At 27.2% G+C, this 14,857-nt stretch overlaps 1 protein-coding gene across 4 annotated transcripts; it reads left to right on the top strand.

Moving 5' to 3' along the window:
• Positions 1-1,487: 1,487 nt before the first annotated feature.
• On the top strand, positions 1,488-14,825 carry LOC111674984 (protein no-on-transient A-like). 4 transcript variants are annotated; one of them, XR_006940426.1, is made up of 12 exons: positions 1,488-1,930; positions 2,474-3,674; positions 3,751-4,050; positions 4,163-4,218; positions 12,490-12,577; positions 12,686-12,735; positions 13,059-13,113; positions 13,405-13,451; positions 13,721-13,807; positions 14,100-14,158; positions 14,464-14,508; positions 14,752-14,825. XR_006940426.1 is itself a non-coding variant. In XM_023435677.2 (5 exons), the coding sequence occupies exons 1-5, from the start codon at positions 1,646-1,648 to the stop codon at positions 7,465-7,467; spliced, it is 1,986 nt and encodes a 661-aa protein (XP_023291445.2). In that variant the 5' UTR covers positions 1,488-1,645; the 3' UTR covers positions 7,468-7,706. The 4 variants fall into 4 exon arrangements, 1 of the variants encoding a protein (XP_023291445.2); XR_006940427.1 differs by having other exon boundaries at positions 14,747-14,825; XR_006940428.1 differs by lacking the exon at positions 14,464-14,508 and having other exon boundaries at positions 14,747-14,825.
• The last annotated feature ends 32 nt before the right edge of the window (positions 14,826-14,857 follow it).

Raw genomic sequence — 14,857 nt, 5'->3', positions numbered from 1 at the left:
ATCGACAAAAAATTGTCAGTTTTTTGTATGGGGTAACAACTCACAGATAATTTTTTATTTATTCATTCAATTACATAAACCTAGCCAAGGGCCATAATCGGCTCCAATAACACTACTCAACTCGAATTTTATTGAAAAAAATTTATATTTTATAAAAACACTAGTTTCAATAAAACTTATAACAAAATTATAAACAAATATTGGGTATGTGCTGATGTTTGAAACGCATCATATCATATTGGTCCTATACTCACCTTAAAGTATACCAATCGGCTCAGAATCAATTTCTGAGTCGATTTAGCTATGTCCATCCGTCCCTCCATGTAAACCTTGTAATCAATCGCAATTTTTAAGATAATTTAATTAAATGTAATTTGGCACATAATCTTCTATGATACCGTAGACGAAGCCTATTGAAAATAATTAACATCGATCCATTATTTCAACTAGGCCCCATACAACTGAACCCGCGAAATAGGGCTTTTAAGCTCATAATTTTGTTTAATATACTCTTACCTTGACAAAAAGCTGCAAAACCAAGTTCTATACTAGCCTTGGTGACCCTCATGAACTTTTATAAATATAGGGCCTCATTTGACCTAGCCCCTATAAAAAGCCACCATCAAAATTTTACTTAAATATCCACAGTTTTATTAAACAATAAATTGCTGAAGTATATCTGAAGCAAGGTAAAATTCAACTATGTGATTTATTATGAAAACCAAATCACATTTTAGTGATTTCATTTTTTGACTTTCTTCATTTAGTTAAAATTCGACTTTTAGACTTTAAGGATTTTATAAATAGTCGGCATTTCGAGATTTTCCGACTTTCTTCGACTATTTTTTTCACTTTTTTCGCCTTTCTTTCTACTTTTTTAAATTTTGGACTTTTTTACTTTTTTCTACTATTTTCGAGTCTTTCCAACTTTATTTCGACTTTTTTGACTTTTCGACATTTTTCGACTATTCGACATTTTTGGACTATTCGACTTTATTTACTTTTTGATTTTTCGTCTTTTTTCATCGACGATAGTCCTGTTATCGACTTATTTGGAACAAAATAATCGACTTCTAGACTTTTTCGGCAAAAAGTCGATTGTTCGATTATTTTAAAGTCGATTTTTAGAACTCTAGTATTTGGGCCAATTTGGACATATGTAAGAGAAAATTATTTTTAGTTATTTTGTTATAAAGAATAACTCTATTGCGAGGCCTGTAAAAAAAGAGGCAGATTTAATAATTCAATAAAATGTAATAAATAATGTACGCAATAATAATTCATGAAAAATTTAAGAAATTTTTATGTCATACAATGATACAACACCGAATGTGAATGAGGCAAATAAATAAATTCTTTTAAAGGTTTTTGTAGAAGCCTAACACTGTTCAAATGCAACTCTAAACTTAACGAAAGAAATATCAACCCTGATACAATACACGCTTTTTTACGCCATTTTGTCTATGCTCATTCTTTTTCATCTCATTTTCTTCATTCCTTTTCCGGCTGTCGACTTGGTGAGTTCAATTTTTTTCTAGTTTGGAAGTCGGACAAAAATTAAGAAAAATATCAATTAATTGGAAAAAGTGAATTTGGAACATATAAAAAGTGTTAATACTAGAAAAAATATTGTGTGAAAAGTATAATGGAAGCAATAATTAAAACTGAAGTTAATGGTAGTGGCCCATTGCCACAAAGACCACAGAAAAATCAAGGTGGTGGCAACAAGAATTTCAATAAGCCTCAAATGGATGGTGGTCCAGCTGAAAAAAAGCCACGTTTCAATCAAGGCGGTGGCAATAATAATAACAATAATAATCAGAACAACAGAGGAGGATTTGGAAACAAAGGTTTTGGTAATAATAGAAATAATAACAATAATCGTAATCGTGGTGGCGGAAATAATAGAGGAAATTTCCAGAATCAGCAGGTAAGATAATTTATTTAATATTGTTTGCAACTTTATCAATAAGTTATAAAATATTAATCTTAAATGGAATTGGTTGTATAATATTCTTATTGTGAAAATTTTGTACTTCTCATGAATAAAATTTTCAAGTGTCTATAATAACAAAATGGCGGCCGATTTTTCATTGTACCGAATGCCGGTCGTACTGCATTCGTGTTAGAAATAATTTTCAATCAGTGCTGCCAACATTTCGATTAATAGAACTAAAAAATATACTTTGTAAACCTTGTAGGGTTAAATAACTTATTTTAACTTTTATTAAAAATTCAAATGTACCTAATTTTGAACTTTTTTAACTAATTTACCTATACTAAATAATATGTATTCAGGAAACTTTTAAATTTAAAACGGTTTCAAAACTTTTGTTCATTAAGAAAATTCTAAAACAATGAATTGATATTCTCATTGTATACTAAAGTACATGAAATTTATAGATATGTATCTTTAATAAGATTCCCAAATTCAACACAAAATTGTAATAAAATATTTTTTATGTTTGTATAGCAAAACCAGCAGCAACAACCACAAACACAAAATCAACAACCCTCTGCTCAACAGCCTGCGTCAGATGTTAAACCTGAAAATGCAGCTAAAACTGAACCCAAAGCTAATGAAGAGACCAAAAATGCACCATCAAATAACCAACAACCACAACAACAACAGCAACCACAACAAAATCAGCAAAATCATAACAATAACATGAATAAACAAGGTGGTGGAAACAATAATATGGGAGGAGGCGGAGGCGGCAATCGCGACCGTGGTCAAAAGCGCGATCGTCACTTTGATGGCCCACGTGGAGGCGGTGGTGGTCGTGATGGTCCCAGAGGCGCAATGGGTGGTGGAGATGGTGGCAACCGTGGCGGCCCAGGTCGTAATGATGAGTTCTTTATAGGCCAACGTTTGCGTGCCATAGCCGGCCCAACTCATGAACTACCACCAATTGAGAACACAGAGGAAACAAAATTCTCTGGTCGAAATCGTCTCTACGTTGGTAATTTAACAAACGATGTCACCGAAGAAGATTTGCGTGAGCTTTTCAAACCTTTCGGTGAAATTGGTGAGGTTTTTAGCAATCCTGAAAAGAACTTTGCTTTCTTAAAAATGGATTTCCATGCCAATGCTGAGCGCGCAAAACGTGAGTTGGACGGTACTTTACGCAAGGGTCGCATGTTGCGTGTACGTTATGCACCAAATTCTACAGTTTTACGCGTTAGCAATCTTACACCATTTGTATCTAATGAATTGTTGTACAAGTCATTTGAAATATTTGGACCCGTCGAAAGAGCTTGTGTCAACGTTGATGATCGTGGTAAATCCACCGGAGAGGGTATAGTTGAGTTTGCCAAGAAATCATCGGCTAATGTTTGTTTGCGTTTCTGTAGTGAAAAGTGTTTCTTCCTCACTGCTTCTCTGAGGCCATGTGTGGTTGAGCCTTTTGATGCCAACGAAGACACAGATGGTTTGCCCGACAAGTCTCTAAACAAAAAGTTGCCAGAATTCAATCACGAACGTAATGTTGGTCCTCGTTTCGCTGATGTTGGTAGCTTTGAACATGAATACGGTACCAGGTGGAAGCAATTGCACGAATTGTTCAAGACTAAACAGGAGGCTTTGAAACGTGAATTAAAAATGGAAGAAGAAAAATTGGAAGCACAAATGGAATATGCTCGTTATGAGCACGAGACAGAACTTCTAAGACAAGGTAGGTTTCATTTTTTGAATTTTTACATTGTAAAAATGAAATGAAAATAAATTATTTTTGGGATATTAAATTTCAGAATTACGCAAACGCGAATCTGACAATGAACGCAAGAAAATGGAATGGGAAATGCGTGAAAAACAAGCTGAAGAATTGCGTAAACGTGACGAAGAGCAAATGCGTCGTCAACAAAGTGAAATGCAATCTCGCATGTTGCGTCAAGAAGAGGAAATGCGTCGCCGCCAACAAGAAAACACATTGTTCATGCAAGCCCAACAATTGAATTCTATTTTAGATCAACAAGAGGGTGGCTTCAGTGGAAATTGTAGCAATTTCGATAACTTTGGCGGTGGCAATAACTCGCCATTCGATTTCCGTGGTAAGTTTAACATTAACTACAAACTAAATACTTACAAATATTTTTTTATAAAAAATATGGACATTCTATTTCTATGCAATATTTGTATTTATAAATTATTTATTTTTCATAGGCAACAACGGTGGTAATGGCGGAAATAATGGTCCCAATGGACCCAATAACCAACAGGTACGTTCATTTTTCAATATGTTCAAGAGGCGATAAATATGCAAACAAATAAATGTTTCTTCAATATATCATTATGATACTCTAAAAACAAAGAAAACCATACAGTTATTAGATATTTCTAGGCCTTACATTGCCTTTTTAAATTCCTGTTATTTAAATTTTGAACATATACTAAACCATTAATTTATTTAAAAATAACACACTGTAACTGTGATATTGTATATTTTTGATCACACATTATTGATTGAATTTGAATTTAAGAGGCACAACTAAAAATATTCTTGTTAAAATATTACAGCGTTTAAATTACATTTTTTAAATAACAGCCACTTGTATTTGTTAATTAGAAAATAATTTCTTAACAATATTTCTTCTTAACACAAAATATAATTTAAGTCTGAAAATAATTCTTATTCAAAAAACAAACTGTAGAAAGCTCATTGGAAATGTGTGTGATTGATTAATCAATTTTAAAATACATAATGTTCTTTACAAACATACATATTTTTATATAAATTATAAACTGTTTTTCTGTTGGTACACTATTATGTGCAATAAATAAACATGTTGTTTATTAAATGAAACAATTTATACGAAACTGTCGACTTTAACACGTTAGATGCAATAGTAGTAAATTTTTAGTTTGTTGTTGTTATTGTTTGTCTGTAACAATAAATGTTACAAGTTAAATCACTTAGTTTATTGCATCACACTTTTATATCCATTTGGACAACATTTTGGCCAGAAATGTTGCTTCCAAATCAAGTTAAAAAGAAATTCTATCATTTTGGCCAATGATACAATTTCTACTGTTAACTTAGCTTGTGTGTGCGCTCCAATTAACTTATATGATTTTATTGATCAATCATTTGTAGTTAGAGATTTACATGACGATAACAATATTCATAATGGCTCCGTCCAATTTAAAGGACATGACTGCCACTACATATTATGTATTTTTTAAGTATATTTGAATGGAAATTGTATTGTACTAACAAAAATGTCAAAAATAACTTGAAAATATTTGACTCTTCAAAATGTTTTATTGAATTTTTTTATGGAATTGATTGCTTTGGGTTGTTGGGTTTAGTAGAATATTGATTATTAATTGTTGATTATATAATCCAATAGATGTTATTGATTTTTGAATAGTACATCTGAAAAAGATGTTTCTGCAAAATCTTTAGGTAGGATGTTGCTTTAACTTTTAAATTTATATACGATTGATTTTTATGCCAATATTGTGTTTTTATTACTAATTAATATTATAGAACTCTGATATATATGACGATACCTTGGTTAAATTGAATGAATTTAACTTTGGATGTATGGAAATTTAAGGAACATATTTAATGAATACGTTTATACAATGTGTTTATAATCTTATACAAATAATGGTGGAACATTGCTCTTTATATTATTGGATTGTCAATGCACTTTATACTTACTTATATTTAGGAAGATAAATATTGATTAAAAAACATAATTATGATTTTATTCAATATGCAAATACTTGATAACGTCTTACCATTAAAACAGAAAATTAAAGGAAACTAATAATATTTTTTTATGAAAATCCGTATATTCTCTAAGAATACGTACTTGTGTTGCTATTTTACATTCATTGCTTTATCTTGGCAATAATAATGTCAAACATTTGAATATTTATGATATCATTTGATCACATATAAATTGGAAACTTTAATGAAAGAATTAATTGTAAATTTTCAAAAAATAAAATTAACAAAAAATTTGTTTGCTGGAAATACATACTAAATGAAAAATTGCAAGTCCATTACGAAAAAAAAAAAACATAATCGCCTAAATTGGTTTAGAGCTAATACCTTTTTACTGCATAGTTAAACTTCCTCCGGTATTATGTTACAACAATTATATTTTAAACTTACCTTTTCTTAAATTGAGTAAGACTTCCTTTCAAATGTTTATCAAATATTCTCAAACGTTTGACATTAAAATATTTAAAATATTTGCTCGATGAACTTTTTTGGCTTGAGTTTAATGTTTTGTCAACTATTTTTGAGGATAATGGGTTTTAATCTATATTATTTATTATGTAGAATATAGGGGGGTGAATAGAAATTGATATTTTAACAATTATTAAAAATCATAGTATTCAATTGTATTGCTAAAATCCAAATTTGTTGAAAAGATTTTGTATATGAAAAAGTGTAAATTTTACTACCTTCTTGATGGAAAAATTAAAAAAATATTTAAAAGTCAATTATGGTTTTAAAATCATCAATTGTATTATTGAAAAACGAAAATATTGTTTGGGAAAGGGATTGGGAATATTGATTGCAATGAATTAAAACATTCAATTAATAAATCTTTATGTATTTGATACTATTTATATTTATTACACAATTCTATATATTGATTTGGTATATTATGGAACACAATACTGGTCTTAAAAATAAGCAAATTTTAATGAATTTACACACAATGCGTATTTGAATGTTTGCTCTATGCTGTATTGCGGTAGAGATGGTTTGGTTTTAAAGCATATAAACTAATAACATTGTAAACTGAACAAATTTGTGTTGCTTTTTTAGGAAAATGTACAATGGAAATAAAATTGTCAAACTATTTACTATGATACATATTTTTGATAAATTACAGGAATATTTAGAACATTTTGATATCTATTTTTATTAAAGATTGATTCACATTACTTTGGTTTTGAAAAATTGTCTGAATATTATAATTATTTGCGTACGTTATACTTTTGAGATGAATAACATTTGATCTATTCTATTATTGAACAATAAACATTTTGAATTGGGTTAACATTTTCAAGTATTTGTTTGGTATTAATATAATTTCCTAAATACTCTTCTCAACTTTAAATATCTCTCACATGTTATATCAACGATAGTAAAAAAATGAAATAATTCAATACTTTTTTCGTTTAGTAAAGTAACGAAAATTTTTAATATTTTGTTTTGGTTTAGTTTATTTTTTGTTTAATTTTTTTTCTATTCTTATGATTTCGATATTTTTGTTGTAATTTTTGAAATATAAATACAAAAATGTATAATTTTTTACCACATCAAACAAACCTTTAAATTTGCATCCTCCATATAGGATTTCGGATTTGATTTCGGTGGTAACCAAAACCAAGGTGGTCCCGATGGTGGCAATAATCGCGGTGGCAATCAACGAGGTGGAAATAATAACAATGGTGGTGGTGGTAACAACAACCCCTGGGAACGCCGTAGACGTTTCTGAGATGAAATTAGTGATGAACCACAAATGTTGCTACAATAATGGAAACAATATTTAAAGACACACAAACAACAATGAAACAAATATATTGAACAATTTTCGGGAACACACGTTGATGTTAAAAGAATATTATTGACATGCAATTTGAATCAACAAAATGAAACACTCTCGTCGTATAGATAACACAAAAATAACTTAAATATTTCACATCTCTCTCTCTCTCTCTTATTAAGAAAAACAAACATTTCAAATCACCTACTGCACTGCCTACCACCAACCATTAACGATCTCTTTAATAATGGGAGGGAGATAGAATGTGGCTGATGTGGTTGGTAGTGTAGTTATGGTAGTGAAACTGATTACAAGTGAATGAATTTTTCACTTTAACATACATATTTGCAAAACAAATTTTGCTTAAAATTATTATAGTATTTTAGTATTTAGGTATTTTATATTTGAGAATTATTTAAACATCTTTAAAACATCCCATTAAAATATCTGGCTCTAGTAGTGGTGGCTGATTGAGCAGCTACTGCGTTTTCTCAATGTGTTCAAAAGCCCATTGAAGAAAATGTGTCAACACCACCACCCTAAAGCCAATAATTTTATCCAGATTTTGTGGACATCTATTGTTCGTTCTACTTTTGTTTATGTTTATATCTCTCTATCAGATATTTTGATTGCGATGGCATGTTTTATTTAACATAAAACTGGGGATTCCACGAAAAAATCTAATGGAAGGAAGAACCCCACTTTAGTATATTCTTTATACTAATCGCAATGTCATCTGTACTTTGAAAGAGTAAACTGTGTAAACTTGCAGAAATATCATTTCTATTAAGATTATACATAATTATTAATGTGTATAGATTAATTCAATTAAATTTATAAATCTACTACAACTTACAATAGTAATAACATTTTAAATCTCCTCTTTAGTTTTAAGTATTCTAAAAAACACAAATTGAAGAAGAAAAACAAAAACGTATTTTTTGAATCCTCCCACATTATTTGGTTAAAGAAAACATAATTTGGTTAAAATGAAAAACACTGAATTCTTGCGCATCTACAGGTTGCCTTGATGAAGGTGTTTGAAAATTTTTATTTTCGTATTTTTTGGACTGTATACTTTTTAAGAACACTGTCATTTGTGTAAATTTTAATTTTAATTGGTAGACATTTAATTATAAAACATGTCTTAATTATAAAAAACTTAATATTTATATTAAACAATATAACAAACATATATTTTACTCAAAATTATATGAGTATTTTAAAATAAATAATATAAATCTTTGTTTCTATTATGAATGGTTGTTGGCTGCGGGGATTGAATTTTTTTTAATTCAATCAATTTTATGTTTTACAAAATATATGTGTAAATCTTTGTGTGTGTGCATGTGTGTGTTGGAGTGAGCGAGTATGGGTTGTAATTTTGAAATTTGGCAATTATGTAAAGTTTTGAGGAAACAAATTTATTATGCGTTTACTATATAATTTAATATTAGAAAATCAGATTTGAAACTATTCTTCTAACTACTTACATTATTTTAAAATATAGAAAATTTTTATTAAACATAGACACATAATGTTGCTTATGAAATACAAGAAGAACACTAATATTTTTTTTAAACCATATTTTGTATAAAACTGCAAGTTATTTTGTAATGCAAATTGATACTGGGAACAGTGATGTCTTAATTTGTGTGCAACATTAATTTCATAATTACTTGAAATAATAATGGAAAACGTTTCGTTTCTGATATTCATTCATTGTCATTTTCAATGCTTTTTCAATTTACTTTAAATTGCAATGCTTTATACCACTTTTAGTGGTAGCTAATTATATTTTAGGAGTATGATGATTTTATCAAAAATCTATTATGTAATCGTTTATTTGTAAGTTTTTAAATAATTTGCTTCTTCTTTGTAATTGGTTTAAATATACACTGAAAATAATCCATATATAATTGTCGTAAATTTTACAAAATATTTTATTTTGAAGTTTGCACCAAGAAATTAAAATATTGAAATTAAAAAAAAAATTATACATTATTTTATTAATTTTTGTTAAAATTGTCAAATTGAACATGACTTATTTTGACAATTATTTTCAGACTACAATACCACCGAGTATTACTTAACACACTTCAAATTAAAAATATTATGAAAATAATTCGGATTTTCAAAAAATCAATCCGAAAAACACATTTTATGGTTACAATATAATATTTGTAATGGCCTCTATTCTGCATTTCAATTTGAATCGAAATTTTCTCCGTTTGGCAACGGATGCGTAAAAGTAATCGAAATGCAGAATAGGGGTGAATATTTTTTATCCAATTTTTAATTGTTTATCCACTTTTCTTTCTTATTTTTAATGTATTTTACACTTTTTGTTTGCTTTTTTTTAATGTATTTATAAAACACATACCGAATACGTGTGAAAATGAAAAGTTTTTGAAATGTTTAAACAAATTTATGAATACCGACCGTATTCCTAAAATAATCAGTAATATTTTTAAAAATCAAATTAGAAATTTTTATACTAGAAAATTATATTATGATACAAACATTTTTGACAATTATTTATAATCGGTATTGTAGTCTGAAAATACCTTAACATGTTTGCGTTGAAAATATGATTACAATTAGTATGAAATACATATAATGTTTGACATTGAAGTATAGTTTGTTTTTGTGTTTGCCTTTGTAGATTATTTGGTGTTGTTCTAGCCAGTTAGGAGGTTGTGGGTTCGATTCAAATCAGAGACTATCATATCTGTCCTGTAAATCGATTCGGTTTCAAATTCGTGAAGCTTTTAAAACCGAATTTGTTGATCTGTAAATCGAATTTTTATTTGAACATAAAACTCCGAAAATAAACATATTTTAAATGAAAATTAGTTTAAAATGTCCATTTATATTAAGTTACAATTGTATTAGAAAACTTAGAAGAAAATTAAATTCGATTTACTTTCGACTAGATTTGTGTACTCGGTTTGAAAACGAGAAAAATTGTAAGAATTCGTTTTAAACTCGGATTCGGTTTACAGAACAGAAAGGTATGTCAAAGGAGAGCACAACAAGCCCATAGTAGTGGGGTAACATAATACATCCTCCTCTCAAACTATTTTAAAATTTTTAATTTTTTATCTCATCTCACATTTTGATGTACAATATTTTAATATTACAAATATGTGAAGCATAGGTCGATTTGTGATTTATCTTTGGATCGTAGCACTTTTGTAGATTATGGATGTAGAAGAAAGATATTTTAGTTCATTTTACTAGTAAATTGATTGAATTTAGGAAGGTGTTGTAATATTACTCATATGGATTGTATATGTCATCGATTTGTATATGTGGTATCGTGCGAAATATATATTTTTCTGTTTTAAAGTTTAGTTATCCAAGCAATATATGAAATATTGAAATGCTTGAGCTTATGCCGCTGATGTTGATTTTAGAGACTGGAGTGTTTGGTATATAAGAATTTTTTATTTAATTTATTCTCCTGGACTTTGGATGAACAAACAATTTTTGAATTAACAAACCGAAGCTGAGATGTTTTTCTCAATATTGCAATGCATTTTTAATAATATCTGATGTCCATCAACAACTACTACAACTTTTTAAATATCTTCTAATATAAACTATATTTTTATTTGAAATTGAGGTAAGATTAATATGCGCATTTTTTTTAAAAAAATAATCAAAAACAGTTTGGCTTTTTTCATATTATTGACGTTACATATTTATTTGTAAAATAACTGTCTAGCCGTATAGGCGAATGATGGTTCTTTTATGTAAAGTGTGAAACAATTATTGTATTAAACTTTTAACTTCAATAATTGTTTATACTCCTATTATAAATTATAGTTGTTTTCATTAAAATGTAAAATAATAGAAATTAATCTGTCAAAAAAAGTCAAACTGTTTAAAGAATTTGTATGATTAATTAACTAATTAATAAGAAAGTTTCAGGACTTTTGTACAACATTGTGTTGGTGCATTAATTCAAGATATTATTATGTATCTTTTTATTCATCCCTCTTGCTTACTCAGATATGCCACTTCTTTGTGTGAATACAAATATAAGATTTTTATAAACAATAATTTATGTTTTTTTTTAATATTTAAGGGGTTGGGAACCAAGTTTACGATCGATTTTTATTTGATTAACTTTCATTTTCTCTATGTCTGGCTATTTTTTAAACTAACCTGACAGTTTTTCTAAATTATTACCGATAGAATAACAGACCGTTAAGCAATAACCGCAGGTGGAAAAAATGAGGGTTATTCGTAATATTTGATAAAAATATAAAATAACAAAATTTCTACTTAAAACATTACGGCATATCTGAGATTTGTGTATTTTCTTAAACTTTTGTTTAAAACAATTTAAATTCTTATGAATTTATGTTTACACTTACAACTTCTACTGGTGCTCTTTTGAAGCTATAAATCGAATTTTGATCTGATTGAAAACACATTTGTAATACTATTCAAGCCTTTTAAGATAAAACTAATTTAGAATTTATCTATATAAATACAAACAATTAATTAATAAATTTTTTTTGTAATTTCTTTGCACGATTTTTAGGAAAATAAATTAATTAATACTTTTTATGTTGAAGAAAGTTGTGAATTATGTATGATACATGTGAAATAACAACTACAATAATTAAAACCTTGAAACGTAAAGTTTTATCCAGACATGAATTCTTCTGTCATAATCCTCAATGATTTGTCAAACAGTTAGTTTAGAAGTGTAAAATTCTAACTATAATTTTTACCTAGAAATGGATTTTCTTAAAAATGATTTTTAATAGAAATTACTAAATATTGTTTAAACGAACTTTTTTCAAATTGTAATTTATAGAAAACAAAGAGTGAGTGGTATTGATGACAATACTTAAACCCTCTTAGTCTTGAATAGTATGAAAATGTGTTGGCGATCTAATAATTTACAATCAACATCCTATGTTGCATAAATTTATAGATTTTCTTATAATTTTTCAGAGAAATGATTGGAAATATTCTGCAGATTTCTACCACACAACATGATTAATACTGGGCAATGACAAACATGGAATTAAATATATAAAAGGTAAATATGTATGATTAATTATTTTAACTTAAATTTAAACATTTTCAAAGGTTTGCATGACACATTTTTGATTTAACTAAAAACTAAATTAAAATATTTTTATTGCAGGGTTTTAAGGGCCTTTGAACATGTAGCAAATTACTGCGGTTTACTAAAAGGTAAGTCTCTTAATAAAAATTGAATAATATTTATAAAGTTTTTGTAATGAAAAAATGATTTTCTTAAAATTGTTAAAGAGTAAAATTTAAAATATTATTTTTAAAAACAGCACACATTTGTTACCGTAATCAATTTTCATTACAATCTACTTTCAATTATCAATGATTATAACTACGGATCTAATTCCTGAATATAACCTTACCTTACAAATTATATTTCATGTTGACAATAACGTCATGAGATTACAATGCAACTTTTTAATGAAAGAATTCATAAAAATAAAAAAAAATTTTGACACATTTTTATATTTCTTTTATTACAGTTCCGCGAGGTCATGAACGAAAGGATAAATCATACGTCTCTATTTGAAATAAAAGGTATTTATTGTTATTTTATATATTTATATAAAATTTAAGAATTGAAGGAGATAATTATTTTGGAACTAAAAAATATTAATTATTTGCTATAGATTTTGAAAAAAAAACTCCTTAATATTCACCCTAGTTTATCAATGATTATAACTACGGATCTAATTCCTGAATATAACCTTACCTTACAAATTATATTCCATGTTGACAATAACGTCATGAGATTTATTGATTTTAATTAATAAAATTTTCACAAAAATATGCAAATTTTTTATAAAACATGTTTTTTTCTATTTGCAGTTTTAACGGAATAGAAATGATGCAACATGGGTCATAGACACTTAAAGGTGTGTATATTTCTATAAAAATATATTTTTAACTTCTAGAGAGAAAGTATTATTTATTTATTTTAAGTTTATTAAATTACCTATTATAAATTGTATTTAAGAATTCTCTCTTTTATATGTAAATGAGGACAAAAGTTACCGTATGATCAAATAATGACTATACAAATTCGGCTGCACAAATTTTGTGTTCTGATCACAATAAATTTTTATTATTATAAACTAAATATTTGTGTATTATTATATTTTAATAATCTTTATTTTCTTTACAGTGTTTAATATTTTGACATCATCTTAAATGCTTGGTTGGACAGTTATTTCTTACATTATGCAGTTGTTTTATACCAAATGAAAATCAGGTAAATATTTTTGTTTAAAATCTTCGTGTTTTTTGAATTTAAATAATAAAATAAATAAATGCTGATAAAAAAATAATTTTAAAATCGATTTCTTCAGATTTGTCTCTTTTCAAAATTTATATTTTCTTTCATTTGTAAATGAGGACAAAAGTTACCGTATGATCAAATAATGACTATACATTTACGGCTGCACAATTTTGTGTTCTGATCAAATTAATACACAATTATGAGAAAAAAATATACATATATTGGTTTATTTATAAATATTTAATAATCATTCTTTTCGTTTCAGAAACTTTAACCAACATATTTAACAATTAATGCAGCTGAATTTTACTTTCTTGAAATCAGGTAAATATTTTCAACTATTTAATAATTTTAAGTCGATGTGAAAATCTTTATTAAAAAAAATTTAAACGGGATGAAGTTTAATTTTTATTAAAAAAAAAACTTTTTCAAATTGACCTTTTTTTCTAAATTTGTATTATTATTAGTAAATGAGGACAAAAGTTACCGTATGATCAAATAATGACTATATACTTTCGGCTGCAGAATTTTTGTGTTCTGATTAGAAAAATGAAATACAAATATTATTAGAAAATTTAAACATTTTAGCAAATCTCTTTACTAAATACATTTTACTTCTATTTTTTTAGATGCTGTAAATTGTTATTTTTTATAAACAATATAATTTTACGTTGGTATGTTCTTAACTTTATTTATAATTAAAATATTAGAAACTTATATTAAAATATTTTTGTTTGACAACATCATTCATGTAAATGAGGACAAAAGTTACCGTATGATCAAATAATGACTATACCTTATCGGCTGCACATTTTTTGTGTTCTGATTACATTATTAAAGTAGAAATATTAAAACATGTTTAAATATTTTTGAAAATCATCGTCTAAATACTTTTTTCCGTTTTTTTTTTAGTACAGCTGGAGTAGTTGAAGCGATCAGCAATTGTTATTTGTGGAACTATTTGTTTGGATTACATCAACAAAATATTAAGGTATGTTGAAAAGAAGTTAAAAAAATAACTAA

The sequence above is a fragment of the Lucilia cuprina genome, chromosome 3 (assembly GCF_022045245.1).
Source record: "Lucilia cuprina isolate Lc7/37 chromosome 3, ASM2204524v1, whole genome shotgun sequence".
NCBI lineage: Eukaryota > Metazoa > Arthropoda > Insecta > Diptera > Calliphoridae > Lucilia > Lucilia cuprina.
Note: the sequence above shows the minus strand (reverse complement) of the source record. Positions and strands in the feature narration are given on the sequence as shown.

Coding starts and splice junctions, on each gene's coding strand:
- LOC111674984 (XM_023435677.2), top strand. CDS start 1,646: ATGGAAGCAATAATTAAAACTGAAGTTAATGGTAGTGGCCCATTGCCA. Junction 1,931..2,473: donor GAAATTTCCAGAATCAGCAG/GTAAGATAATTT, acceptor ATGTTTGTATAG/CAAAACCAGCAGCAACAACC. Junction 3,675..3,750: donor GACAGAACTTCTAAGACAAG/GTAGGTTTCATT, acceptor ATTAAATTTCAG/AATTACGCAAACGCGAATCT.